Source organism: Larimichthys crocea, chromosome III, assembly GCF_000972845.2.
Source record: "Larimichthys crocea isolate SSNF chromosome III, L_crocea_2.0, whole genome shotgun sequence".
Lineage (NCBI taxonomy): Eukaryota > Metazoa > Chordata > Actinopteri > Sciaenidae > Larimichthys > Larimichthys crocea.
The window spans coordinates 45,019,209-45,046,934 of record NC_040013.1 but is presented as its reverse complement, the minus strand read 5'-3'; the positions used below and the strand labels follow the sequence as shown (position 1 = coordinate 45,046,934).

The window sequence follows — 27,726 nt, the reverse complement described above, 5'->3', positions numbered from 1 at the left end:
ACCCACAGCTGATGTGCTGGACCCCCAACAAAGTGAACAAAGTACAGTAAAGTGAATCATTTGATGCAGAATTAAAGTGTCAGAGCATGAGCAGCTTCCTCTCTGGTTGCATCAGAGCTGACAGGTTGTTGGATTGCATCAGACGAGTGTTTCAGCTTTCAGTGGCGGAGCGTCATCATAACCTTTAATGTAATACCAGTATGTTAACAGGGATTAGTGGCAGGGTCCGCTTACACAGCACCATGCCTGGCCAAAGATGTCCAAGCTGAAATGGCCGGATGCCACAGTGTATATGACAGGTGACGTCCATCATCATCCTCCTCTACCTTTCCTTTTAGGATTTATGTCAGTGTGTGTGTGTGTGTGTGTGTGAGAGAGAGAGAGAGAGAGAGAGAGAGAGAGAGTGTGTGTGTGTGAGAGAGAGAGAGAGAGAGGGAGAGAGATTGAGGTAAATTTCCCAGTTACCTAAAGAGACGACTGGACATCAGAGAAAGTGACAGTTTACACTTTGAACACATTTGTCCAACTGGAAGTTACATTTCAGTTCTCACACACACACACACACACACACACACACACACACAGGTTTTCACATAACAACAAACTTCTTGTTTTAACAGCATACAATTTATCTTATGTCAAAGTATAGTAGTAGTCAGTATAATGTATAACCAAGTTATCAAGTTATGACATGAAACATATTGTTCTAACAAGAAACGTCTTGTTATGATGTTTGCATGTCGTAATAACATGAAAAACATCTTATTATAACAATGAACCTTTCACTAACCAAAGTGATGATGCCTTTCCACCACACTGCCATGATGCTTAATATGAACCAGTTCAACTTTAGTACCTGTGCCATTTCATAACAATCTGTAGTTATATCGTCTGGAAAAGGCAAGCGTGCCCACTAAAGCATGAACTGTGTTCTTCTCTCCAAAGAAGACTTAACTAGAGCTAACAATCTCTGCACTACTTTACACTTTTTTCTGACGCCCTGTTGTGATACTGTAAAAAAGAAAATTCTAACAAGGTCATTCATTCGTTTTATTCTGGCGTGCAGGTCTCTGACTGCACATGAACTGTTGTAGACATGTGAGACCTGCAGGACAACTAGACTAGACACATTTGACTTTTATTATGATGCTACATTCATTCTTCACAAGAATAGGAGTGAAGGAAAGGCAGCTTACATATTCAAAGTTATGGAAGTTCTTTTTAACACTTGTCTCTCTGTGCAAACATGTGTTGAGACGTTTGTAAGACCTCTGCTGCGCAGAACATGGATAGATCTTTACATGAAACGATCAGAGTTTTAATGACAGTGTAGGAAGAACTAATATTACATGTATTTGATACATGTTTTTGATTGTCTTTCAGAGAAAGCAACAGCAAACAACACAGATGTACACTAAATTCTTTAGAAATATGAACTGCAGAATCAACATGATGTTGTTTCTGTTTCGGTCATCCTGATTAGAGATCTTCTCCAAACTTGACTTTCAATAATGTGTCTGATGTGTTTTCCACACAAAAAAAGTTTTATTACTTTTTGCTTTAAAAACTTGAACTACTGAACAAGATATTGCCTACATCACTCTAAAGTTGTGTGTGTGTGTTGGATGCAGTATACCTGTGTTGAGGTTTCAGTTTTCATTTAGTCTTCACCTAGTTATGATGACTCAAAATCATGTTTGTACTTGTATGTTTACGTCAAGTTTAAAACTTCCCTGCACACAGACATCCAAGGCAAGGAACAATAAGCAGAGTGTGTGTTAGAAACAGACATCAGTTCCTGTAAAATCAGTCTCTGTAGTGGAATAAAGAAATCGGAGCAAAGGCAGGGTTATAAAATTCTCAATTTTAATCAGTTCAAAAAGTTCACAACAAATGTAACACCTTTGAGAAGGGAAATTTGCCATTAGAGATTGGGTACTTATTTGGATTTATACATTCTTTTCCTAATTAAACTCGTTGGCAATTAATTTTCTCTGTGGACAAAAAGCCTTTTGTTTATTTGGACAGAACTCAAACAGGTACAAATGAAAAATGCAAAAATACAAAATTAAATGTAAACCCAGTTTTATTTTTCATTTTGCTCTAAAGGTAGTGTCTTGAAGCACTACTGCATGGTAAACAATCTAAATTAGTACAATTCAAAATCTTCAAAGCCTTCTGAGTTAAACAGGAGTTGTTATAAAGATGCAACCAACTAAGAACCCATAAATACCTCGCCACTTCCTTAAAACATCCCATTAATGAAGGCTCACAAATGAGCAACAATCCTCTTAGAGGAAAACAAAACGCTGATGTCGACTAGGCGACAGCACACACGCGCACACACCCACAACAAAAAGAAACAGAATAAAAGGAAAAAAAAATGTTCCCATGGTATTAAAGATGCTATACAATTGGGATGATATGCACATATTCGGTTTGCTTTCCCTAAAAATAGCAGCCAAACACTTGTATTTTTAGGTGGAGCACAACTCGTGAGCAACAGATGCTGATCCGTGGAGCAGCATCTCGACCTTCATTCATTCATTATCCGTTAGATTCACATTCTCCCACAATGCCGTGGGGCACCAAACAAGCGGTGCGTGTGCCTGTAAAAGACCACTTCCTGTCCGTCACACCACAGGTCTAGAAGCCTCTATGCCGACTTGACAGATATGCCGTTTTGTTTTGTTTTTCACAAAAACCCTGCTCAGACTGTATATATAATATATTTATATATAAACAAATATATGTGAAGAGGGCGGAGCCGGGGAAATAAAGAGAACATGGAGGGTGGAGGGAACAGAACGAAAACAAGATGGTTGAGTTGTCCTAATCGTTACAACCTCATCATGCAGATCTTGGGATGGGCCAGAGACCAACAAAACAAACTCAGATTAACAGTTCTGGAAAGATATTACACAAAAAATCTCCATAGAAAACGCAGATTATGTAAAAAGGGCCACAGGGTGACGCGGTATTCATTTACATATTGTTGGCATTGTTTTGGTCAACAAACATCCAATGGGACGGCCCGCTCTGCAGAGGGTGAGCGGCCTCCCACCACTCTCAAGTGCCTCTCTTGGGTTTTGTTGTGGTTGCTGTGGTTAGGGTTTATTTGTTTGTTTGTTTTGGAGTACTGTACAGTTTGGTGGAGCTGCCGCTCAGTCACACATCTCCTCAGGGATCTCGTGAGGGTTCAGGATGCCCGGGACTGACATCTGGATCTTGTGTTTCTCCTCCTGGGCCTGACGGAGCGACGCCTCCCTCTCCTCCAGGAACAGGTCCGAGGTGTCCTCGCCTGCAAACTCCTGGAATGGCAGCAGAGAACATACAGTGCATTAGCACTCTGAACCAATCAGTGGACCAGGAAACAGTGGATGTGTCCCGTGTGTCACAATCACACACAGTTTGACAATAAGCTGGCAGCGCAGCCACAAACCTCCCATATACTTAGAAGGACAACCTGGCCATGCAGGAAAATGTTATTTCTGGAAACAACAGCTAAGCAGCTAACTATGTAGTCCCTGATAACCTCTGTGTGAAGAGACAGCAGAGCCGGAGCTATGCAGGGCCTCGTCCACTTCAGTTCAGCTTACACACACAAATGCACACACACACACACACACACACAAACACAGTATGTCTCACATGTCCCACAGAGTAGATGAAAAGCTCTGTTCCTCTGTACACATGAACACTTGGACAGTCTCACCTTTATCTGGACGAGGAAGTCCCTCAGGTGCTCCTTGAAAGCGGGAATGTCCTGATTTAAGCTGAACAGCCCGGTCACAAACACCTTCACCTGAGCACTAACACACAAAAAGACACACAGCCATGATAAACACACATGTATTTTACTACGACAGGTGTGTGTGTGTGTGTGTGTGTGTGTGTGTGTGTGTGTGTGTGTTCATACTCACTCCTGTAGGTGAGGGAAGGCAGTCTTGAGCAGGTTGGCCACGTACTCCTGGATGAACACCTGGTTGTTGGTGGGGCTGGCAGGGTTTAACACTGTAGTGATCTTGCCCTCCTCCACCAGGTTGAACATGTAGGCCAGGATGGACGCGTGCATCGTCAGGCCTGCAGGACACCCAGCAACACACACGTCTCACTACAGACACTTGAACTACTCGTCCTTAAATCGGGAATTGGTTGAATAAGCAACTAAATGTTTAACCAATTGCTTTTTAGAAACAGTTGATACGAGGGTCTGAAAGTTGTTAAATTGACAGCAAATGTATGTGCATGTGAAGCAGTGTAGAGCTCGGGCCTCCTCACATTTCTTAAATATGAACACCGAATAATTAAAATGATATATATTCCACAACATACACAAAATGATGTCATTTGTAATGTCTTAGTGCCTCTTGGACAACCTTGACCTGTGTTCTGCTGTAACTCACCAGCAGTGTGCGATGTGTCAGTGACCACAGAGAAGATGTGCTGTAGGATGTCGCAGAAATACGTCTGGTAGAAACTCTGAGCAGCTGCTTCCTCCTGGGCCACGTTCTGCAGCAACGTGTAGAGAATCTGCAGACCTGGATGAGCAGGAAAAAGAACAACAACTTCATCTTCCTCCGCTCGGTTCACTTCAAACCTCCTTGCACAGGAACGTTGTACCTGTATTACTGCGGGGCAGGAGGCATGAGCTGACAAGTAAAGATCAGCGTGAGCTGCTGAACATTGCTGAGGTGAAGTATCACAGTGCACCTGCAGTCACATTTCTGCCTTTTAAACAAAAGTGTTTTTGCTGTTTGAAGATACTCCCCACCTGTGACACACTGTCCTCAGAGACATGATAACACACCCACATAGTTCCTCAGCAGTCAGTACTCTCCTTTTAGCCGCTGTTGCCCAATACCAACATCAATAAATATAGTAAAGTAAGTGTGTGTGTGTCAGCAGCCTTACCAGTGTCGGCCACATTCCTCATGGTGTGCTTGAAGGCCCAGATGATGGAGTCCAGCACCAGTTTGAACTGGGCGGGGGGGATGGCGAGGAACGCCGGGAAGCAGTGAGAGTTCACAGCTTGGAGTAAGTAGAAGAAGTGAGTCCTGTGTTCGGGATACTCCTCAAAGTTCTAGAAGAAAAACACCACAGAGCTTTTGTTTAAATGTTTTTCCTGCTGCTGTATAATTCAGGAGTTTATTCACGTCTGGGTGACTCTGCCGTCACAGACACAGAGGCAGGTGAGAGAAGATCTGAGTGGATACAAATGTTGATACTGTCATTCGAGTTGCCCTCGGTTATTACCATGCACTCAGACACTTTAACAAGCAGCAGCAAGTGCTGCCTGCCTGCTCCGCACACTTTCTAAGCCCTGGGTTTTGTCTCTCAGGTGACACTACTCAGGGCTGAGGTTCTGAAATCAGCTGGACTGAAACATTTATTTGACGTGGCGTATCAGAGATGGCTTTCCACTTCATTCAGTAAAGCTTGACTGTAATGACCATTATTTGACATATTTTAGACGCACACAGAAGATTCAAAGCCGGATTAACAAACAGGCAAAGCAGGCGACTGTCCAACAGTCCACAGCACAGTCTTGCTGCAGGGTTTCCTTCTGGGTTAATCCGGCCCTGAATGGTTCAGGTTTATATTTTGAGTGTTGGTCGGCCTTTTTTCATTTCGAGCATAGCCTGTTTGTTTCTTCACCTAAAGGCGGTCTGCAGGCTCAGACTAATTTGTCTCAGAGACGACACCAACAAACCGTTGACATCTTTTCACCTGCAACCTGTTTTTTTCCTGCAGTATTTCAGACAAATACTACTGATCAGGTTTGGTGGGACTTGAAAGCCTTGACTGGAGGCAAACCCTCCAAAATAAAGTGTACAAATAAAGTGACCTTTACTTTGAGACTATGATGAGTGAACTACATGAAAACACTGGGAAAATGGGATCTATATTTACAGGATATGTATTGCCTGTAAGATGGCCCATTCAGGTCAAAGTGCACAAACAATCAGTCTAACAGAGGACTGTGATTAACAGACTGCAGTGAAGGCCACACAATATTTATTACTCATCTATGCGGCAGTGAAACCTGCTAATTCAAATGTTTGCTCTTGATGACTGAAGTGCTTAGTCACCTACTGAACTATTTAGATTTACACTGAAGCCTCGAGTCTATTGTGTTTCTACCTTCTATTATTATTATTATTATTATTATTATTATTATTATTATTATTATTATTATTATTATTATTATTATTATTATTATTATTATTATTATAAGTGTTACACGTCACAAACATGACGTCTGTGTCACATGTTTAGAAAAACTTTCAGATACCCACAGATCACACAGTAAACCAAACTGTGTGCAGCTGATTGTGATTTTTAAGCTGCGCCTGGTCGGTCGTTGTGCCTTACCTTGTTGATCATGTTTAGGGTGCACTCGAAGACGGCGTCAAAGATCTGGGGGATCTCGCTGGTGATGTGTCCCCCCAGCTTGTTCACAATGGTTGCCATGGTGCTGAGGACCTCGGGTTCACGGGCAGCGGGGACGTTGCGCTGGTAGTCGATGAGGACGGCATCCAGCAGCGGAGGAACAAAGTTCTCCCCTACCTGGAAAACAACAGGAGGGATCAGCAGGGATCCACACACCCACGACAGGAAAAAAAAAATACAATAGCGTTCATTAAAAACGGTCCTGAAAAGACACTCAAGTGTCTTTTGTAGTCAGTTTGACTACAGAGAGGTGCAGCTCTAATTTTTACACACACCTAAAATGTGAAGTCCTGGCCTGCGGACACACACACTGGATATTAACTGTTATGCAGATAAAAACACAGCTGAGAGCAAAAACGGCAAAGTCCACCACAAGCAAATCAAATGTGTTTGATCTAAAAATACCAACTGGATTAGTTCTACCTCTTTTCTACTGTCAACCGCTTCATTGATTGCCACAGCGTGTAGTATCTCTTGAGGACACATCAGTAAAAATATCATGCTGTGTGCTCACTAACTTTTGAATTGAAAGTATGGCTTTATTTTTGTGAATTCAGAGGTGTTTCTCTCTCAGCAGTGAGGTGTGTTCACATTTCAGAGGATTTCAGAGCGATTTCTCACCATCTGTGGGTCGTTTGATCGGCTGACCCAGCCGGAGATCAGTTTCAGTGTCTCTCGTTTCACTGTTCTCATACTCCGGATCAAGGGCTGTTTCGTCACCATCTCACCTGTGGCACAAAGAGGAGACTCATATTGAAGAAGAGACATCACACCCTGTCTAATGAAACACTGTTTTCCTGTGTGGATGAGAGTGAGAGTTTTGTACAGGGCACAGTCATCAACATTTGCAGACATGTTTGTGTGTGCGTGCGTGCGTGCGTGCGTGTGTGTTTGTTTCCTGGCTGAGTAAACACTAAACTGCTCTGTAGAACACGTTAAGATGATTAAATAACAAGGTCTCCCTTTAAAACTGTATCTCCAGTTGTATTAAGCCATTAGACCATTGCAACCAGTGAGCAGGACTCCTTCATGCACGAGCAGATTTAGTGGATTTTTGCATGAACATGATGAATTATCTTGATTTCTCATCAGATATTAAACTCACTGGCTTATCTCAAAATAGACACCCACATCCTGTTCACAACAGAAAACATCACAACTAAGATCTTCGCCGTCTCACCCAGCCCTTACACACATCATCAGTGTGAGTACAAACATTTCTGATACTTGATCGTTACTGACAGACCACATACGGCAGCTCTCCTCTCATTTAAGCACCGACAGACTCACAGTAAGCGCTGTGCTGTGCTGTGCTGTGCTGAAACAGGCACATACAAGAAAAAAAACAAAACAGGACACGGCCTCGCTGGCCTACAAACAAAATGCCACAACTGAATGACAAAATGCTAAAAGTGAAGTCTGTAATAAAACACATCCATTGCGACTGCCCGACGGCCCATAATGAGCACAAAATCATTGTTTGTGATAGTGAATGTAACTTCATCTCTCTAAACTCTTTCAGTGTAAGTAGTACCATGTGATATTGAAAGAATTGGGGTATTTTTTTAAACCTGGCAACACAGAGGCCATGCTGGATTTACACAAAGGACTGCATGCCTAAACAACAATGAAGCACCACAGTCTGTGCAGTGTGCAGATCTGTAAACAGAACAAACAAGTCCCCCCACAAATACACCACACAGAAGAGCAAACACTTTAGGTGTTCAGTTATTATTTTGTGGTCAGATCATGCAGATCCGATGGACGATGGTGAAGTCGTCACCTGTCTGCTGCTTTTAGGATATATACATCTGATCTTACAGGATCATCATACATGTGTGGAAGACTGTCATGCATGTAGGTTTATGTCATTGTTGTTTGTATAATTATGTGTTGTCACATGCATGTTATGAGACAGCAGTATGATCACAAACACACACCTCCCTTACCATTTGTCTGAATGGCAGCAGAGATGTTCTCGCTGAGGCACTTGTAGACGTTGAGCATGTCAAGGTAAATCCGTCCCAGCTGGATGACAAACGGGTGTCCCACAGCCTTACAGGCTCTGACGTTGGTCTTCAGGATGCTGCCCAGCTGCTTCACAGTCTCCGGGTCCTTCAAGATGTCCACGTTCTAAGGGAGCAGCGGATCACAGATTAACACACTGCTCTGTCACAGTGAACATTTTTCAGCATGTGGTGGAATGTTGGCATCTTACCTTGGTGGCCTGCTGGATGATGCTGTCCCACACTTGATTGGGTAGCAGCATGTATTTTTCTATCAGGTGCTCTTGAACAGCCTGATCTGTCTGGGCTCCAATCATATAACCTACTGCCTCATAGAACGTGTGCACCTGGAAACACACAGGAAGACTTGTCAGCATGAAAACTTTTGGCAAAAAACAAACAAGCAGAACTTGAAGCAGAACTCGGTCACACTCTAACTGTTTCTCCCTCCGTGACGTGTGATAAATCTCAAGAGATGATAACCCTAACCCTAACCCAGTGGCATCCAGTTACTGACTTGCTGTGGTTGAAGGTCACAGATGATGGTGTTGATGTTGTTGAGGATCTCGTCGATGAAGGGCATCACCTCTCCCACCTGCACCTGGATGAAGTGGCGCCGGCACTTCTGGGCGATCTTGATGAAGGTGTCACAGGCCATGTCCTGAACACCATCATGGGTTTCTGATGAAGAAAGGACATAAAGGGCAATGTCGCATCAACACTGACATTTCCAAAACACATCCAATGCATTAAAGTTAAAAAAACAAAACAAAAAAAAAAAAACACCCTCGTCTCTCACCATGCATGAACTCAAAGAGTTTGTTGACCACAGTTTTGAGGAACTTCCAGTGGGCTCTGAGAAAGCGTGGATACTGGCCAACAATGTACATGATGTTGGAGGCTATGATGGCCTTGTTGTCCTTTCCTCTCTTCTGCTCGCACAGACCCAGCAGATCCTGACACAGAAAATTTATCATTGGGACATAACCTGGGGTCAGCATCTCAAGCATCAAAATGAAAAACAATTGTATGATTTGAATTAGAATATTTTAGAATATACAGGATGTACAGTACATAAAATGTCAGACTTATAGAAGAAGATGTAAGTTTGGTAGATCTCGAGCTGTTTAAATTTAAAGCACTACACTTTGTTCCAAATTATTATGCATGAAAGTTTTCAATTGTGCCCCTTCCCTGTCTGTTTATGACACTGATGTCAATCTCAGATAGGTTTGATAATTTGTTTGCCAAGTGAGCCTAATTAACAGGAAACTACTTAAGCAGGTTGTTCCACATTATTAAGCAAGTCACAGGTTTCATTCATGCAATATGGGGAAAAAGAAAGATCTTTCTGTAGATAAAAAGCATCAAATAGTGAATATGAAAACACTGGATATATCACAAAAAATTAAGAGACGACCGTACTGTGAGAAGATTATCTGATATTTGATTCAGAGTACAGATGCGTTAGTTCAGATAAATGCGTGTTAAGGAAAGTTTCTGTAAGGCAAATGTATCGTATTAAGAATACAGGTGTGAAAAAGCTGATGAGTAGCAAACAGGTATTTGAAGCTGCTGGTGTCTCAGAAGTCCCAAGAACCTCTCGATGCTGGATATTCTAGAGTGCATAAAGCTGTATTTCGGCCCGTCTTAAACAGTTCCCACAAGGAAAAACGACTGCAGTGGGCTCAGAAATACATGATGACTAATTTTCAACAGTTTTATTAACTGATCAATGCCGTGCAACCATGGATGGTCCAGATGAATCGAGTCCTGGATGGTTGGTAGATGGCCACCATGTCCCACCAAGGCTGCAATATCAGCAAGGAAGTGGTGGAGAGATGTTTTGGGCTGGAATCAGAGGAGATGAGTTGGTAGGGCCCTTTAAGGTGCCCGACAGTGTCAAAATGACCTCTACAAAATATGTGGAGTTCCTAACTGCCCATTTCCTGAAGAACTTTGCCTTCTGGAATAAAATCATTTTCATGCAAGACAATGAACCATCCCATGCTGCAAAAAATACCATTGAGGCCTTGGCTGCTTTGGGCATAAAGGGAGAAAAAATCATGTTGTGGCCACCATCATCCCCTGACTTCAATCCTATTGAGAACCTGTGGAGCATCCTTAAAAGGAAGCTCTATGAGGGTGGGCGGCAGTTTACCTCAAAGCAGCAGCTCTGGGAGGTGATTCTGGCATCTTCAAAGGAAATGCAGGCAGAAACTGTTCATGGACTTACAAGTTCAATGGATGAGAGAGTTGTTAAGGTGATATCAAAGAAGGGCTCCCATGCTAATATATAACTCGAACTATGAATTATTTAAGATTTAAATAGCTTTGATTTTAATTAAAAAAATACAACTGGTTTCTGTGTTCAGTCCTTTAGAAACTATTAAGTGTTTTAAAATTCTGTATTGCATAGTAATTTGGAACACTGCATTTTGAGTTATTTTGCATAAAATGCCAATGTCATCATTAGGAATTTTGCTTAATACATTCCAGATTATGATAGGATTGTCGAGGAATAAAAAATCTTATTGACTGCCAATTATAGATTATTGAGGGGAAAAAATAACAAAAACAGTATGTGCATAATCATTTGGAACACAGTGTATAGTCCTTGATACCTTGATGACAGTGACCAGGAACCTCTTCTCATCCTCCTCGTGCATAGCGCCACTGATGGATCCGATGGCCCAGCACAGTGTGTTGAGGTTCTTCCAGGACCACTCGGTACCGTTGACCTGGTTGTGAAGCTTCTCTGTCATTATGCGCTCTGTGTCTGCATAGTCCAGGTGAGTCAGGTACACTGTATGATGGCGGGGCACAAAGTGAACAGAGGCGGTGAAATGTTTTGCCAGTGTCAATCAAATGGTCTATTAAAAGCCTCTTTCTGATCACAGACTGAGGGGAGAACAAGTAAACTCCAAACTCAAATTTAAAAATGGAAAAAAAAAAGCTCTCATTACTAAATCATACCGAGGGTTTCCCTCATGTTCTTGTACAGGTTGATGGAATCTGTGTCCTTCATGAACTCTCTGACCACCTCTCCCTGGTCATTCTCCACCACCAACACCTCCTCTGGCTTTGCCATCCGACTTACCATCAGCAGACGCACCTGTCACAACAGATAAAACGCCTGTCAGCATATACACACACATTCTCTGCAGAGCAGTCTCACTGCTCTCGCACATATCAATGTGCAATGTGTAAAAGCATAACTGTTATAGGGTAATAAACAAAGAGGTGTTGGTCTCAGAGCCCCACACACACACACACATAAGAATGTAAGATATCAACACAGAGAAAAACAGCCAATGCTATTTTGCTTTACTAGCTGCTGAGTTTCAGTAACGTTGCATTTAGTGACTCTTTTGGCAGCAGTTTAGCAGCCACCTGTTGCCTGAGCAGTGCCAGCTGATTCTAGTATGACAGCGAGCGAAGACTGTAGGATCCATCAACTGAAACACTTCTGCACCTTTAAACCACCGTGCCATCTCTAACTTGTGGGAAATGTTTCTTATAAGTAATATTTGCACACAAATCATTCACAGCTGTGCAAATTCAAAATATTTAATGCTGATTAAGCTTATAGCCAACAATGCATTCATTCATCATATTGCACAACATTAAATCAACATTTGTACAAAGTGTTACATAAGGGACAATGCCAATCAACACTAGGTGTTTTACATCAAAGTTTGCTGTAATTGGCGGTGTGTGTGTTACCTTGGAGAGTACAGGAAGATAGAGCTGTCTGCGTGGTGGCACGTCAAAGTGCTGGTTGCCAGAGAGCAGGGGGGACGTGGACGTAGAGAAGGGACTCTCTCTGTAGAGCTCAGCAGCCAAGTGATTCCAATACTCGAGACAAATTTTGAAGATCTCAGTTTCTTCCACCTCTGAGACCAGCAGCATGTAGTGGAGGGCCTGAAAGAGGATCAAGGGACCAATTAGACCCTGGATGATCAACATGAGAGACCTTTTAGACTTGTGCTATATTTTCTCCTGTCTGTACAAAGCCATCATGCCACATCATGTCCCTGTGACTGACAGCATTCTCTCGTACCTCCATTAATGTTTCTCTGAGGTTGAGCCTCTTCTCAATGAGCTGCCCGTGCTCTTTAAGGAAAGTACAGAGGAACAGACTGAGGTTCTGGATGAAGTTCTGCTCGTCATCTTTCCCATTGGCGTAGGCCAGCCGAATGTTGGTGTTCAGAGGCAGCATCTACACAGGTATGGAGATCAGATTGAAGTCCTAATTAGTATCATTACAACAAGAAATGTGAAACTGAGCCAGGTCTTATCTGAGGCTATTGGTTAACCCACCTGTTTGAGTTGACACATAGTCAGGGTGAAGAGTGTGACAAACTGCTCCTCATACTGACTGACGCTCACACCAGCAATCTCTGTGAGGCACTTCAGTGTCACGTTGCGAAACATGGGCACATTCAAGAACTGCAAACAGATGAAACAGATGTTTAGTTAAAGACTATTTTGGTTAACAGTTTGTGTGTAACAGTAGCAATTATGTTTAGTATTTTGAGCTTGCTCGGCATATGCTTTACTTCACTGCTGACAAATCCATGGTGGAGGATTTGTTTAGCAAACAGTTCATTCTGGAGAGCCCTACAACTCTGCGTACACACCTTATAAACCAACGTGCTGATCAGTTTGGTTTCAAAGATGTATCCCAGAGGAATCCAGTTGAGAAAACGCAGGAGGGTTTCCAGAGTGGCGTGGACCAGGGGGGCATTCTGGGAATTTTCCTAAGGTACAACCAATGAGACCACACACAGCTGAAGGACAAACTCTGGTGTGTGACTGACGATAAAGATCACACAACAATGGATCTGCTTACCATGACAAACTGGCAAAGCTGGAATATCTGCGAGAATTCGTTGCACATGCTGGAAGAAAAGAAGAAACTTTGAGTCATACTGTACACGTCTAACACATTTCACACTGACATTGTAGAGATCGTCCTGCATCTGAGAGAGTCTGGTAATAATTCTGTCCACTGGACAGATCTTGAGGCATTTCTTGTGATCAGTTTGCTTATGACAGATTACTCATGACACTTCCTGTCTAAAATAGAGCTTCTGATTTCCCCTCAATGTCAGTTTTTCTGCTCTTGTGTAGAGGAGCGTATTCATGTTTTCTAATGTTAGTGGAGGTAGTCATTCAGTCTGTGTGGTTGCCTCTGAAAGAAAACATTGCAGGTTCAAAGCATCAATGTCTTCTTGACTGATGAATCAAAGTTTGAAAGGTTAACCGCTAATCCTCTGAATGCTTCAGTGTGTGAACCATTTCTCAAACAGAGTGGTGTATTAGATGTATTCAGGTGTGAGTGTTTCAGCTACACAGGTGAACTGGATAAGACCAACAACTCCACCCTGTAGACGGGTGTAGATCAAACTGGACAGAAATTAATAGTCCAAAACGAAGTGTACATAGAAAACATAAACAGCTTTGCCCATCAGTCAAAACACTTCAACAGGCATCTCTGTGAACATGTGAATAAGAAAACTAAATCTGGGAAATATGATGATGTAATGAAACATTTGCAGTAAGTAGTGCTCAACAGGCGCCAACTGTCGATGGATATCGATAGCTGACCCTCAAACTGTTTCCTACACTGTGCGGCCAAACGTATCAACTGGACCGCTCATTCATACATTATTAGATTATATAAAGTACCCAACTGCCAGTAATTATTGCAACACTGGAAGTGCAATCAATGGCATAATACTTGTAATAATCCTGAAATGTAGTTTTGTGGTAATAAAAGTGTTGACAACAAGAGGCAAACGTCCAACAGAAGGAAGTTTGTCTGCAAGTCTATTAGATACAGATCACAGAATTACCTCACTGTCTTCATGCTGCAATATTTTCAAATACCAACACACTGAGATCAGATCTTATAATGCTCTGGAAGGAGCTGGGATAACATGGACTCCTATGTTATGGGATCAATTAAACAAATACTTAACAATGCTCGAATCACGTCAAATATTTAAGTTATGATTGTCATGTAGTATTCCACACAGAGTCTATGGTTTGACTAAGAAACACATCAAATTTACATACATCCAAATGTAGGTTTTTCCAGCAATGCTATCAAACTGTACGCTTATTACAACATGATCGTGGTTTGAGAGGTTTACGCTGAGGAGGCATGCTGACCTGTCTTTTAGGTGCTTGGCCTTGACCTGGGTCATCTGGCCACTGGAGAAGTCAAAGACCTCCTCGCTGAGCAGCTTGAGAATGACCATGTTGTTCTGACAAAGGCTCTCGCTGGTACGACTTGCACCCACAATGTCACTGATGAAGGTGGGCCAGTGTTTGGGCCACTCCTGCTTCAGGATCTACAGACACACAGGAACACATAACGATGTTATATGGTTCAAAGATAACACTTTCTGCTGAGGATGTCATGTGATCTGAAAAAAAAAAAAAAAAACAGAGGACAGATCTGTGACTAAAAATAACATTCAATTTCAATCCAAACCTGTGCCCTGTTTCTGCTCTGTAGAAGACTCTTACTATGATCATATAGTAGTTGATGAGACACATGATACACACACACACAACATATATGTGCACCAACATTTTAAACACAGCCTCCTGAGGACGAGTGTGGAATCTAGAGCTCTACAGTCCCTCAAGGCCAAAACAACATTAGCTCAGCTGACGCAGGCAGTGACTCACTCTCACTGGCATTAATGCAAAGTCACTCATGTAGTCGGTGAGCCAATGTCTGTCTCCCTCACGCAAATATACATCACACACACGGACACACGCCCACAGAGCGTGTGATGGAAATTGTTTTACATTCAGGAGCAAAATTCAGAGTCTGAACACCAATAAGTCACCATAGTCTAACTTGTCAGTCTCAGGGCCTTTCTGATATCCATCTCAATGACTCACAACAGCCCCTGAAGTGGTCCACACTAGTTTGTTGATCAGACAGCGCTGGGTGGTGAACAGCTCATTTCTACAGGGTGGCATTTACAGGATTCAGTGCTCTCGTAGAGTTAGGATACAATTATGACTGACAGCGTTTCCTATATAATATGTGCTGTACTTGTATTCTGTGTCATTGTTGATAACCTCTTGGTTAAAACTGCTTCATCAATAATGATAATAGAGCTTACATCCCAAATGTTTCCACTTTAACAGACTGACTCTCCTGCAGCTTTCAAGACCGTCTGTAAACACTGGCTGACTGACACATTCAAAGAGAATTATTATGCAATCCTAAAAAGGTATCATGTACTTAATTGACACGGACAGTTTTGGAGTCAGATAGACCAATTAAGAGTGACATCTTCAGGTTAAAAAGTATCACTACAAAAGCTGAAGGAAGCATTGAGGCAGATGTAAGACACTCAAACCCCCGCTGCTGTTTAAAAAAAGGACTGCCAGCATGTCCAGCTCTATTTTTAGATAAATGATATAGTGGTGTGTTTCACATACAGGTGTGCTACACTGTCAACATTACACAGTGTATGTAGTGAACAGCAATATATTTTCACCTGTTGATCACTGGACTGCTCTGCACATAGCCGCTCACTGGAGCTACAGAAAAGCCATAAATCCATAATCCACACCGAGCAAAGACATTCAAATGAGATCAGTCTGAAGGAACAGAGTTCTAATTTTGTTTACATCTCCCAAGACAATTCATCTGTTTACTACAATTCATTATTTATAGTCATCCAGCTCAGCTACAATTTAATTATCTGCCTAAACCCTCGGTAACCACAGTTTTAGCCTGTGAGAAACTAACTAACCAACTCGACTCAGGAATTTCCAACAGCTGCCAGTGAGCCATAATGTTGTATTTTGCTTAATACACTTAACACACAAACAAAGACCATTTCAGTCTCCAGTAGAGTCTCAGATATTGTATACTGTAAATTATGTTTTTGTCCTGCATCATCTGCACTGGATCAAAAGGTGGCTTAATACTCGTCAGTGGCTTTCATCGGTCCTGGGTTATTAGCAGGATATGAGTCTCTGGCTCAGTTGCCGTCAGTGTGGATAACTTCATTCAAACTGTTTGCTGCCTCTATTCTTTCTCTCCACAATTCACTCACCTGCAACATTGTGGGGTTAGGAAACCACTTAACAGGTCACAATGAGGTGTTTCTAACAGCTGGACTACAGTACCCACAATGATGGGTCACAATAGTAGTCAGGTTTTATATAGATATTACTGATCAATTAAAAATCCCTGCAGACTGACTTCATGTGTAATCAAAATGACAATCGACAAGTATGTATTTGACTATATCATGCTCTCAAACAGCACAGGAATAGATATCAGAGCTAAGACAGGGTCGTAATGTGGGTAAGAAAACCCAAACCTGGGTCTTAGGCTCAAATAAGGCAAAGAGCTGATGCCTGAAGCCATATTGACAAAGATCAAGTGCTTTAACTGAGAATGTGATTTTGGCATCTTGTTTGCTGTTCTTAAAGCCACAAGATAAAATAAACACACCACATACAACTCTGTCAGTCTTTTATAAGCATAGACTGAAACAGTGTTCAAATGTTTCATATATAATAAATTAATGAGCTTTAACCATGCAAATGTAAAAAACAAAAACAAGATAAAAACAACTGGGTGTGTTCAGTATTTTCTCAGATGTGGTTCTAAAAGTCGTTTTGAAAATGGTTCATTTGGTAAAAACATTCTTGGACTTGTCATTAGTGTTGAGGGCTTACCTGAACAAGGATCATGTTCAGCTTTCCTATGTACACCTTTTCTTTCTGAAAAGTGAAGAAAAAAAAACACCAGGGATAAACGAATGTACGTCATACCATCTCAGTTTCAGAACACAAGCCTTCTGTCATTTCATCACGTCATTAAAAATTTAACTTGGAACATGGCAAAACATTTTGAAATGTAATATGATAAAAATAAGAAGATGAAGGGTTAGAGGTCATAAATCAAACAGCAAAACAATTAAACATTCAATTTTGATTTGAGTTATCTATAATCTTCCATTTGGTCAAGAGGGAGTACAGACGTGTGTGTTTGTTGTCTGGATAATTAAACTACATGAAGGTAATGCATCCTAAAATCATAAGCTTCAGTAAGGTAAGTGGTGAATGACTAAATAATAAAATAATACTTGTAAATTATGTCTTTTCAAGCTGAATGAAAATTGTTCTTTTTGAACTGAAGGGTGCAGACCATTTATAGAATCTTGTATCACTTAAAACCCAATTACTGTTCAAAAGCAGTCTGCTCAACTTGGTTCAATAATTCCAAAAACCTTGGTTTGTTTTCAGATTTAATATTTGCAGAGTTGTAAACAGCAGAAACTTCTTTCTCAGCATCAAGTTAGTTATCAATAATGACATTATATTCAGTATATTTCAAGCTGAGTCACATCAGACAGATGTGTTTGTACACTTGCTGCCTCTGTCCGGAGTGATGCATGTTTTTTAGATTAAAACACAAAGAAGTGATTCATTTATGTCACTTTTGTCACTGGACTTGATTCCAACAGTTTAACAAACATTTAATGAATGAGAGCCAAATGCTGTGTTCTCTGGAAGAAAGGCATAAAAAGTTGTTGGCAGTGTAGGTTAAACACAATGTTTGGTCTGGACAAGGACAGCCGTGAGTAATGCTGGTAACCATAGTGCTGAGAGAAGTGACGGCTTACATGCTACTCTGGTGTAACACAGACAAAAACAAAAGGGAGATTCACTCTGATTTGTAAATATGGCTGTCGATGTTCATGTGAGTAAATCTGCTACCTTAACACTAAAAGATTTGTCCAATTCCTTTGAATTAAAATTAATACTATGGAAAATAATAGTTTTGTTGCTCCAAGGCTTACATGTTTGGATGTTGTCGTACTTTCATATTAAGTACACTAATGCACCCACACAAACATGTAATTCAGCTTGAATTGAAATTCAAAGTTGACTCACCTCCACATTTGATGCATCTGATGAAGTCTTGATAATGAGACCAACAACATATTTTTTAATACCTGGTGAACACACAAAGATCAGAAGAGCAACGTTAGCGTGAACCAATAAAATATGGAAATCTAAACACATCCTGACATGGAGAGTTGCCTGGAGCACGTTACTCAGTAACCCTAACAGTCTGCTGGCTCACAACTAGCTAAATCTGATTATCTTATCCCAGTACAGTTGTACTTTAAAACAAGTGTGGTCCTCCATGTACATACACTTGCAAAGCCTGTTGTTAAACACATGGATGTGGGCTGCAGCTGCCACTGAACCTCTAAAGGGCAAAAGCTTTGGTGAGTTCAGTGGAAGTTACATTTCCACATGTGTTTTTATAGACAGTCAAGATTGTCATTGTGAGCAGAGCATCTTTTAAAATGTGTTTTCAGCTCCCTCGCATTTGTTCCTAGACTCTGTCTGTACTCAGCTCTGAAATGATGTGCTGGGGTGTAGTGAGCGGAGCCGAAAACAAGGCAATACTCTGAAAAGACATACTTGCCGGTCGCCCTGCACTGGGTTTGCCACTTGAACATAACTCAGGCATCTACGGTCAGAAGTAGGGAAGTCTTAGGTCAATGAAAAAAGAATTTTGAGCAAAATTATAGAAGAATGGAGGGAGGCAGAATCAAGTGATTTGCACTTATACAATTATTAATTGGATTTCATAATCATTGCTTTTTTGCTCAAACCAAAATCTTTTAATGACAATTTCATCCCACTCTGAAAATTAAAATATCTTGCTGTATGGTAACCAAGAAAACAGTAAGATGTTGGGATAAGTTAAAGTAAAATGCAATTAGGCAACAATTAAAATGGAAGACTTGACATTTATTCTAACCATATAAAGTGACTGTATAGATATACTGCAATACATAGAAGCATTTAAATAATATTAGTGAACATGTAGAATTCAAAGACATCAAATTAAAGCCTCTATGTGTAAGGTCTGAACATTTCTGACTTTGGCAACTCGTGATAATAGTTTCAGAAAAGACACTGTGGCAGAGATGAATCCATGCCAAAGTCTCTCTGCCCCCTGAAGGCTGGAGAAGATAACATAAACACGAGCCATTAGAGTCATTTTAAAGATATTGTCACATAAGAAATTTAAATCACATTTCGACATTTTTAAGCAATCTAAGCAAGTGTGAAAGTTCCTCTACTTCTTTCTTCACAAAGCTTTAAAAATCAATCCCGGGGTGTTTTGGTTGTTTCCTCTATAAAACAGCTGCTACAGTGCAGAATCCAACCTGGCTTGCAGCGACCAGTGCAAGCCAGTCAAGCAGAAAACAAACCAGCGTGCTTAGTGGGGGAACACTCCTCAACTTGGCAACCGCACGTCACAACATTTAAAAAGGCAGTAACGCTGACAGGATCGAAACATTTTGTTGAATTATGCCACAAAATAAAGTGTTACCTTCACACTGGTTCCTGGGAAGAATCTTCCATCTTGTTTTGATAACCGTTTCCAGAATCTGAAGAGCATAGTACTGTAACATGCAAAGAGGGAGAAGCATTAGGATGAAGCCATTATGGTAACACTCAACAACAAGCATTGTGTAATTCTGATACGAACCAAAAACAGTATGAAGTGGACCAGCCTGGAATAACTTGCATTTCTAAATTGGATTGGACTGAACCACGTCTTTCATGCAGATTTTGCAGTATGCAGAACATTCACTTGTAGTTTGGGTTTTTTGAAATCTCTATAAGCAGCATTAAGCTGGAACACTGCAGAAGTCCTGCTGTTTCACCCAGCATCACACCAGACAGCAAAAGACACAAGAAAAATACAATAATCCATTAACCAGCTTTTGCTCTGATTTCTCCAAGAGTGACTCTAACAAGGTCTGTGTTAAATGTTATTGTACCGAGGCTACAGATACTGTGTAGGGTTGGGCATCGAGAAGGTTTTTCTTCATTCACGAAAATATCAAAATAACTCACAATTATTATACTTAATTGATAAAGGTCATATGCAAATAATGGAAATATTTCAGCTTGTTGGCGTAATGACATTAAACCGTCACACAGTGACAACGATCATGGCTGAAAGTGAAAGTAACATTGCATGGCTCCACAGTAGAGGAATTGGTTACAAAAAGGGGAGCGATTTCCGTCGTGTGGAAGTGGTTTGGTTACTAAAGAACAGATGTACACAGCAAACCACGGTACTATGTGAGAACTACAAGAAGACTGCAACAACAAACTTATTTCACCACCTGAAGAAGCATTCCATTTTGAGTTCTAACAAAAATATCTGAATATTTTGTCATATTGTGAACAAGGTGATCACTGCACAAATGCGTCAGTCACACCAATTGTGGCCCTACGTAAGAAAGTAATAGAAGAAGCACCCTACAGCTGGCTTAACTGTTGCTGCATCACAGCGTGTTCCTGTCAAGGTGACGTGGTGGTCGGTCAAATATGTGCATGGCACATTCCTTGTAGATTAGTTTGTAATATTAATACCTCATTTCTAAAGATCATTGCGATCATTGCCACGAAAATTCAAATGATTGCCAAAGTGGAAACTTTCCAGAGAAATAAAATTGTCCCTCACATTGTAAAGCACTGTGCAGTCTGATATGCGTTTAAAATTTTAAATTGGAAAAATCAAATTGGACCTCCTGAGTTGTCGTTTATGGTCTCACTGGTACTTGAAGCAATGCGCCCCCCCATGAATTTAGCTCTTTGCTTTAGAATCTACGTTTTTTTTTTTAAAGTGAATTTTAATGGCAGACTAAAATCTGTTAAAAATAAATGGTTATTTGGTTTCTTATATTACTCAAACAGCATGCCGAGCAGCACTTAATAAGAAGCAGAATCTATAAGCAGAATCCAAAGCGATAAAATTTCATCGATACCCAACCCTAAACTATGTGAGTCCGTTTTCAAAACACTAAAATATGGTAAAGTATGCCCTAATAAGATCCATTTAACTGGTGTGTCATAAGGAACAGCAAGACCAACCACAGGTTATGCCCTGTATTCATTTATGATTGCTTAGAAGTGAAGCATGAAGAAAACAAAAACATTTGATTTATTAGTTTTTGATCTAATGTTTCTTCAACTGACTGTTTCAGCTGTAGGGATCATCATTTCAAGAGGACGATTCCAAGTAATAATGAATGACATGTAGTATAGGATGTTATTAAAGCAGGATTAAAAATGTGCTATAGACAATGGATGCTGGAAGATTAAAGGTGAAATCTCCTGACAGGCACACTGACTGCTGGGCACCATTGACAGGTGTCACTGAGTGTTGCACACATTTCTGTTTTGTTTCACCTTTAACTGCCACACTTTGCACAAACCACCACAAGAGGTAAGAAGAGAGAGATTATCAGCAGTTAGACTGCCAGATGCAACTTTTTTTTTAGCTGACAAAGCACGTTATTATTAAAAGGGTCTGGGCTGAAGAACTGAGGGGAAGAGGGGAGAAGAGGAAGAGGATGCACTGTCAAAGGAGAGAAGGGAACAGAGCCATGATCCCTACAGGTGAAATTAAGCCATTAACTGATTGCCTCTCTACAATGGATCCTACTGACTGCAGCCTGCACCCTCCCTCTGTCCAATGAAACAGATGCAATAGAAACGGATGAACAGAATTCAGTCAAAGAATTTAAAAAAGGGTAGACCTTGTGGAGGCCTGCCGTCAAAGCCTAGCTGTGTCATGATGCACAGGATGACACACCCCTTCTCTTCCTATTACAAGCCATAAACATAATGGAACATTGTGATTAATATCAAATAGTCACAGCTTGAATTCATTACATTTTTTAAATAGAATTACTGTAGTTACTAAGAAACAGCCAAATGTTCAAAGTGCTGTGAAATTATGCACTTTTTACACTAATGAAACAAGATAAATGCAGAATTCAAGAGGTGTTTACCGTTTGTTCCCACTTTTCCTCTAATGATGTCTAATTTTTTTTTTTTTTTGGCAAATTACAAATTTAAAACTAGAAAAAGTGCTTTTGATACATCAACTTAAGACATTAGTAATGAATGTCAGTGTTAAAAGCAATCTTACAGGCAAGCAAAAAAGAAAAAGGCAAATGTCACGTTGTGTACTTTGAGGAAGTTGTAGATGTACTGCACTGCACTTCACACTCAGTACATAGTCATTTTCCATTTATGCACTAAGCTTGATAAACTGAAGTATTATAGTCAATTGTTTTGTTAATACAATTGCGAATTACTAAATGACTGAATCACTGGCTTCACTATTCACCACTGTTTGCTTTATCAGCTGCATCAGTGCACAGGAAGGGCACAATGTACACTTATCTGTAGACATATTGCAAGGCACAACCCAAACCTGCCAATCAACTACCACATGAAACAAGCTAGAGATGTTGTATATTTATTAATAATACATTTTTATTGTGACTAATCAAAACCAGGAATGTTAACTGATAATATTGGATATTGTTTATGTATGTGTGAATATTTTTAGCAGCTGCACAACTGCAGTACCTGATGGGAGCCCATGCTGTGAGCGCAGCACCTGTGTTTTTATATGACAGGAGGGTAAAAGGTGTTGCTGACGTGCTGGAAGTGAGAGTCCATTCAGACTATATGCTATGGCCTGCAGCTCATTAACTAAATGCTTTACTATGCGTTTATACGCTGCAGAACTGATGCACCAGATCTTTATCAACAAAGAGTTACAGTAATAAGCTGCAGATACAACTGACCACCGGCCATGCAGACGGCCATATACACATATGTCTAACTAATAAGGTGTTACGCCACAGTCTAGGGGTGGGGGAAGCCCACTCTATTTTCACTGACATTGGCATTTGTGAGCTACAGCTCTCCATGGACTGAAAACTGGGTTGGACTTATGCTTATGACTCTCTTCAGATTACTTAATCGATTTGTTTATTTGGTCAGAAAATGGGTGGTTTGCAACAAATCAATTAAATAACTAATTGTTGCTGCTCTAATTGGACTTACCCTGAATGTTAGTCTCATCTTGTCTATGTGCAGTAAAGCATGTCAGTTCTAAATAAGTATGTTTAAACAGGAGCAACAATTGTATCATTTATAATTCAACTACTTTATTTATTACATTTTGCCCATGTCAAATTTTTTTTTAAGTTTTCTTGATGTTTGATCAACTGCTTCAAATGTGTAATATAGGAAGGAGGAAGGAGTTCATTCCAATTCAGACCTGACTGGGCACAATCTTCAATGGCTTATTTAGTATTGTATGTTATAACCAGGAGTTGACAGGCAAAGTCAGTTGTTTATCTGGTATGTTCCAATCCAACACAATTCATTTTATCAGAAGCACAGAGGTCCTGCATAGCTAAAGAGTTAGGGCATAGTGCAAATACCGCCAGGACTACGTATTCAACCTCTGCTGTGGCCATGTGCGCCCACAATATGCGCTCACAGTACATAAAGCTGCTTTCAATAAAAAAAGATCCAACAGTTTCATTTATATAATCTAAATCATGCTGTCAGCAAACCACTGCGGTCTGGAGTAATGCTTTGTTTTTTGTTTTACATATTGTATTTGTGATAGCATGGACTTCCTCAAAGCACAAGTAAGTGTATTTCAATCAATGCTTTCAGGACTGGAGGTGGCTTACTTTGGTGTTCATGTTCTGGGAGAACTCGAGGATGGTGTCCACTCTCGTCCAGGCATCCGGGTGCTCTTTTAAGTGTGTCAACACTTCTTGTGCCATTCTTTGCTGGAATACAAATATGAAGTATACTTTAGACTTAACACTGAGGTGTCGCAAATGTAAAATCATTGGTACTTGTGTGATGTAACGATCATGTGAATTTGTCACTCCTAGACTGACTCATCAAACAGTCTGTAAAGCATGTGTATATGGATATAACGTACCTGTGGTCCCACCCCATGATATAGACAGTTCACCACATTATCCAGCAGGTTGATATCCAGTTTCTGGTTGAAGTCCAGCAGCTGCTGTGCTGCATGGTCTGCTAACATTGTCATAATTGCTGGCATAGAGCTCTGCAACAAGGACAGCGGAGGGAGGGGTCATGAGTGCACAGAACACATTCAACAGGCAAAGTCATGTGAACTGTGTGTTTAGAAACAATTCCAAACAGCTGACCACTAAACAAAAAATCCCCTAGACCCACCAGTGAGCTGTCATTTTAAGAAGTTAAGCTCACAGTGTCACAAGCCTGTCACCGTTCAAATAAGCATACAAAGGAAATGAAAGCTTGGTCGGTTCTTCTGCTGGACTGAGTTTAAAAAAAGTGCAATCTGGCTGAAAATCTTGGACTCTACTCTGGTTTACCCCAGGAGTCTGGACTTTAAAGTAGGAACTCATGCAGCAAAGATAAATTAACTTAATTTTCACATCAGTGGCTGGTAACACTACAGTTACTGTAAAAACGTTTGAAAACTTCAGTTGACCTAATTGTATTGTGTGTGTGTGTGTGTGTGTGTGTGTGTGTGTGTGAGGGGGGGGGTGGGGGTAATATTGATTTGAGTACACCATTCATAAAACCAAAGTCAATGACATTTCCCCGTTTGTTTAAACTATCCGAACGGTAAATAAGCAGGCTGCAGCCTGCTCAGTCCGCCCTCATCGCCCGCTCTGATCTACTAATCAAGCACTTCTTTCCACGACCATATTAAGAAGGTTTAACCGAGCCACGTGCCGGATATACTAGGCGACGTCACGTTGTTTACATCTGCAAGTGACGGAGCTCACTCACTCCAAACACCGACCGTAGCGGGCGGCCGCGGTTTAAAATGACCGGATAATGAATGCAGCCTACAAGCACGCTGACAGTTAACGTGCATCACCTGTAACATGACGAATGTAAACAGCGTGCACGCGGAACCAGCGCGCCTCGCGCTCAGAACGCTAACACCCCTCCTTCAGTCCATGCTACATTCGGAGCTAGTTGTTAGCGGTGTGTCGCACAAACAGTTCACATGTGGTCCTTTCGACGCGGACTACAACCACTCCCACCAGCGATACCACGGAGGGGAGAGCGCCCATACATACATTTCTGTTCCCACTATCGTTTAACAGCGCTGCTTTAAGGGAAGTTAACGCTTTGTGTCGCGGCTACACTCCACAAAGACTGGCCGGCGGTGACATTTCCAGACAGCAGAGATAAAGTTAACGCTGCTAAGTACCTAGCAACATCAACTTGACATCCGCTCACATCACGCACGCAAGTGATGCTGTGCTGTGGTGGGAGAGGCACGGATTTAATCGCACAGCGTTTGGTTACTTATTCATCTGCAGTGTCGCACGTAGCGTTAATAGACGCAGCCTCGGTTAGGTATACGTTTAGTTAGGTTAAGTTACAGCACACTTTGTGACAGCCGTCGTTAGCTAATCCTTATAAAGTGGCCAATGCTAGCTTAGCGGACAGCCGAATGCTATTTGGTTATAGCGCTGGTGTTATTGCGGTGTGAATTAGCGCGTCTGCTCAGGACTATGACAAGGCTACGTAAACTAGAAGATAACACAACTATATAGCCACACCACAGTGCATTTTATTACCCTGTACAGGTTAAAGCCAAGAAAGGTTAATCACAGCATGGCAGGTTTGCACTTCACCCCCAGTTACCTACCTAAAGTCCGAGGCTCTGACTGAAAAGAGTGGCGTCTGCCAAAGAAGCTACAAGATATAGTGAGTACTTCAGTATCACTGTTAAAGAAAAGATTTCCTATTTCTGCAGCGTTGACTATCTCCAGCTCCAGCAGTGTGAGTGATGTCTGGCTGCTAAGAACCACTGATGTGGATTCCAAAAACTACTATCACGGCAAACCCAGCAATATGTCACTCCGATACATTTTACGAAACAAAGTAAACCTTGATTCACTAATTAATTCGTTACTCTAATAATTTTCCAGCGGGGCGGTGTAGAGGTTGTGTGCCTGCGCCTCCTCTCCTCTCTCAAGCAACTAACTCTCAACCGGTTGAAACCGGTTCAGACTGGGAGATTCCATCTCGGTTTAGTTTTCAGCCGATGGCGCCGCGTAAAAGTTTGGACTGAGGTGACGCCCACACCGCGCTGTGATTGGCCGCGGCTTTGGCAGAGACTTCCCAGTTGGCGTCCCATTGAATGAACGAGCTGTCAGTTTATTTCAATTCGCTCAAGCGCCCACGCGACTACTCCGCCCGGAGAGAAAAAGAGGGCAGACTCCCATGCAGAGTGGACTTGTACATGAGTCCGCTTATCAGAATAGGGAATAAGTAAGCGACCACTGTCTATTGCTGCTCCCGAGGGTCAAGTTATACATTACCTTCATTGATGTAAATGCCACATAGCGGTGGCCGCACGCGCGTGCGATACGAGGCGTTGAACTAATGCCATCTAATGATTTTATCCACTTAAACCCCTCTGTGGATGTTCTACCACTTTTAAACGTGACACAACCAGAAAACACAGTGATCGTCTAATGCAGGTACACACTTTTTTTGAGGGGGGGTGGTGGTTTGAATGATGTGCAGAAACCGCAAGTACAATTTGCCTGTTGCTGGTAATTTTCCACCAGCCACGAGTGGGAGTGGTTACATGATCATGAACGCACGGGGTTAGAAAAACGACCTGGAGGAGAATTTGTTTCCCGAACGGGCAACACAGTAACAAAAGTGATCGCCTGACTTTATAAATGCGCAGTGTCAGCAGCGGCACGGGCAACAACAAAACGCAGTAACATTGTCTATATTTCGCCTAACTGAGAGCCATATACAGCGTGCACCGCTGTCAATTGAGGATGCAAACATGACAGCGTCTCTCTCTCTCTCCCTCTCTCTCTCGCTCTTCTGTGGTCACGTGGTCCAGCGCGCTACTTGATGGAAAAATACTGGATTTGGTGTGTAGTGGAGACAGTACACAACCCAGTAAAGTCATTCAGGGAGGATTTTTCGAAGGGCGTTCGAGTCTTTACCCAGCAACACTGCCTGCCACTCATTTCTTTATGTCTGGGCGACCCATAGAGACATGCACGACTTATTTGTTGTTATTCGAAGTGGTCTGCATGCTGAAAATGCTGTTTGTGCAAAGTCACCTCATTTCTGTGTGTTCTGTTGGATTTGGACTCAAGAGCAAATGTCATTTTGTCCTCTCAGTGTGTTGCAACAAAAAGCTGGTATTACTTTTAGTCGCGTTGTTTCAGAGTTGCACACAACTAGTGCATTATTCAGCTCAGAGCATATGCTGTCATGCCCATAATGCATACTATAACAGCAAGTGGTAAACCCTTAGTGTAATGTAGGTGTCACACTAAGGTGCAGAGTATCATTATACCTC

General features: G+C 41.5%; 1 protein-coding gene across 5 annotated transcripts; it reads right to left on the bottom strand.

Annotated features, from left to right (window-relative positions):
- Window positions 1–1,844: 1,844 nt before the first annotated feature.
- Window positions 1,845–26,859, bottom strand: xpo1b (exportin 1 (CRM1 homolog, yeast) b). 5 transcript variants are annotated; one of them, XM_027277047.1, is made up of 25 exons: window positions 26,717–26,859; window positions 24,319–24,450; window positions 24,059–24,160; window positions 19,870–19,942; window positions 18,408–18,469; window positions 17,187–17,231; window positions 14,640–14,821; window positions 13,315–13,363; window positions 13,103–13,222; window positions 12,783–12,911; window positions 12,523–12,681; window positions 12,186–12,383; window positions 11,436–11,574; window positions 11,084–11,265; window positions 9,259–9,415; window positions 8,977–9,140; window positions 8,672–8,806; window positions 8,394–8,586; window positions 7,075–7,181; window positions 6,376–6,570; window positions 4,915–5,083; window positions 4,407–4,541; window positions 3,924–4,083; window positions 3,716–3,812; window positions 1,845–3,311 (listed from the first exon to the last, which is right to left on the bottom strand). In XM_027277047.1, exons 1-25 carry the CDS (start codon window positions 26,720–26,722, stop codon window positions 3,165–3,167), a joined length of 3,237 nt encoding a protein of 1,078 aa, XP_027132848.1. In that variant the 5' UTR covers window positions 26,723–26,859; the 3' UTR covers window positions 1,845–3,164. The 5 variants fall into 5 exon arrangements, with proteins under 5 accessions (XP_027132848.1, XP_027132849.1, XP_027132852.1 ...); XM_027277048.1 differs by lacking the exon at window positions 26,717–26,859 and adding an exon at window positions 26,041–26,433; XM_027277051.1 differs by lacking the exon at window positions 26,717–26,859 and adding an exon at window positions 26,308–26,433.
- Between the last annotated feature and the right edge of the window lie 867 nt (window positions 26,860–27,726).

Bases quoted from the DNA above. Each gene is read 5' to 3' on its own strand.
- xpo1b (XM_027277047.1), bottom strand. The intron at 17,232-18,407 runs GTGAGTCAACTT...TTCACTTTTCAG, and splicing joins CAGATGCATCAAATGTGGAG to AAAGAAAAGGTGTACATAGG. The intron at 6,571-7,074 runs GTGAGAAATCGC...GTTGTTTTCCAG, and splicing joins GATCAAACGACCCACAGATG to GTAGGGGAGAACTTTGTTCC.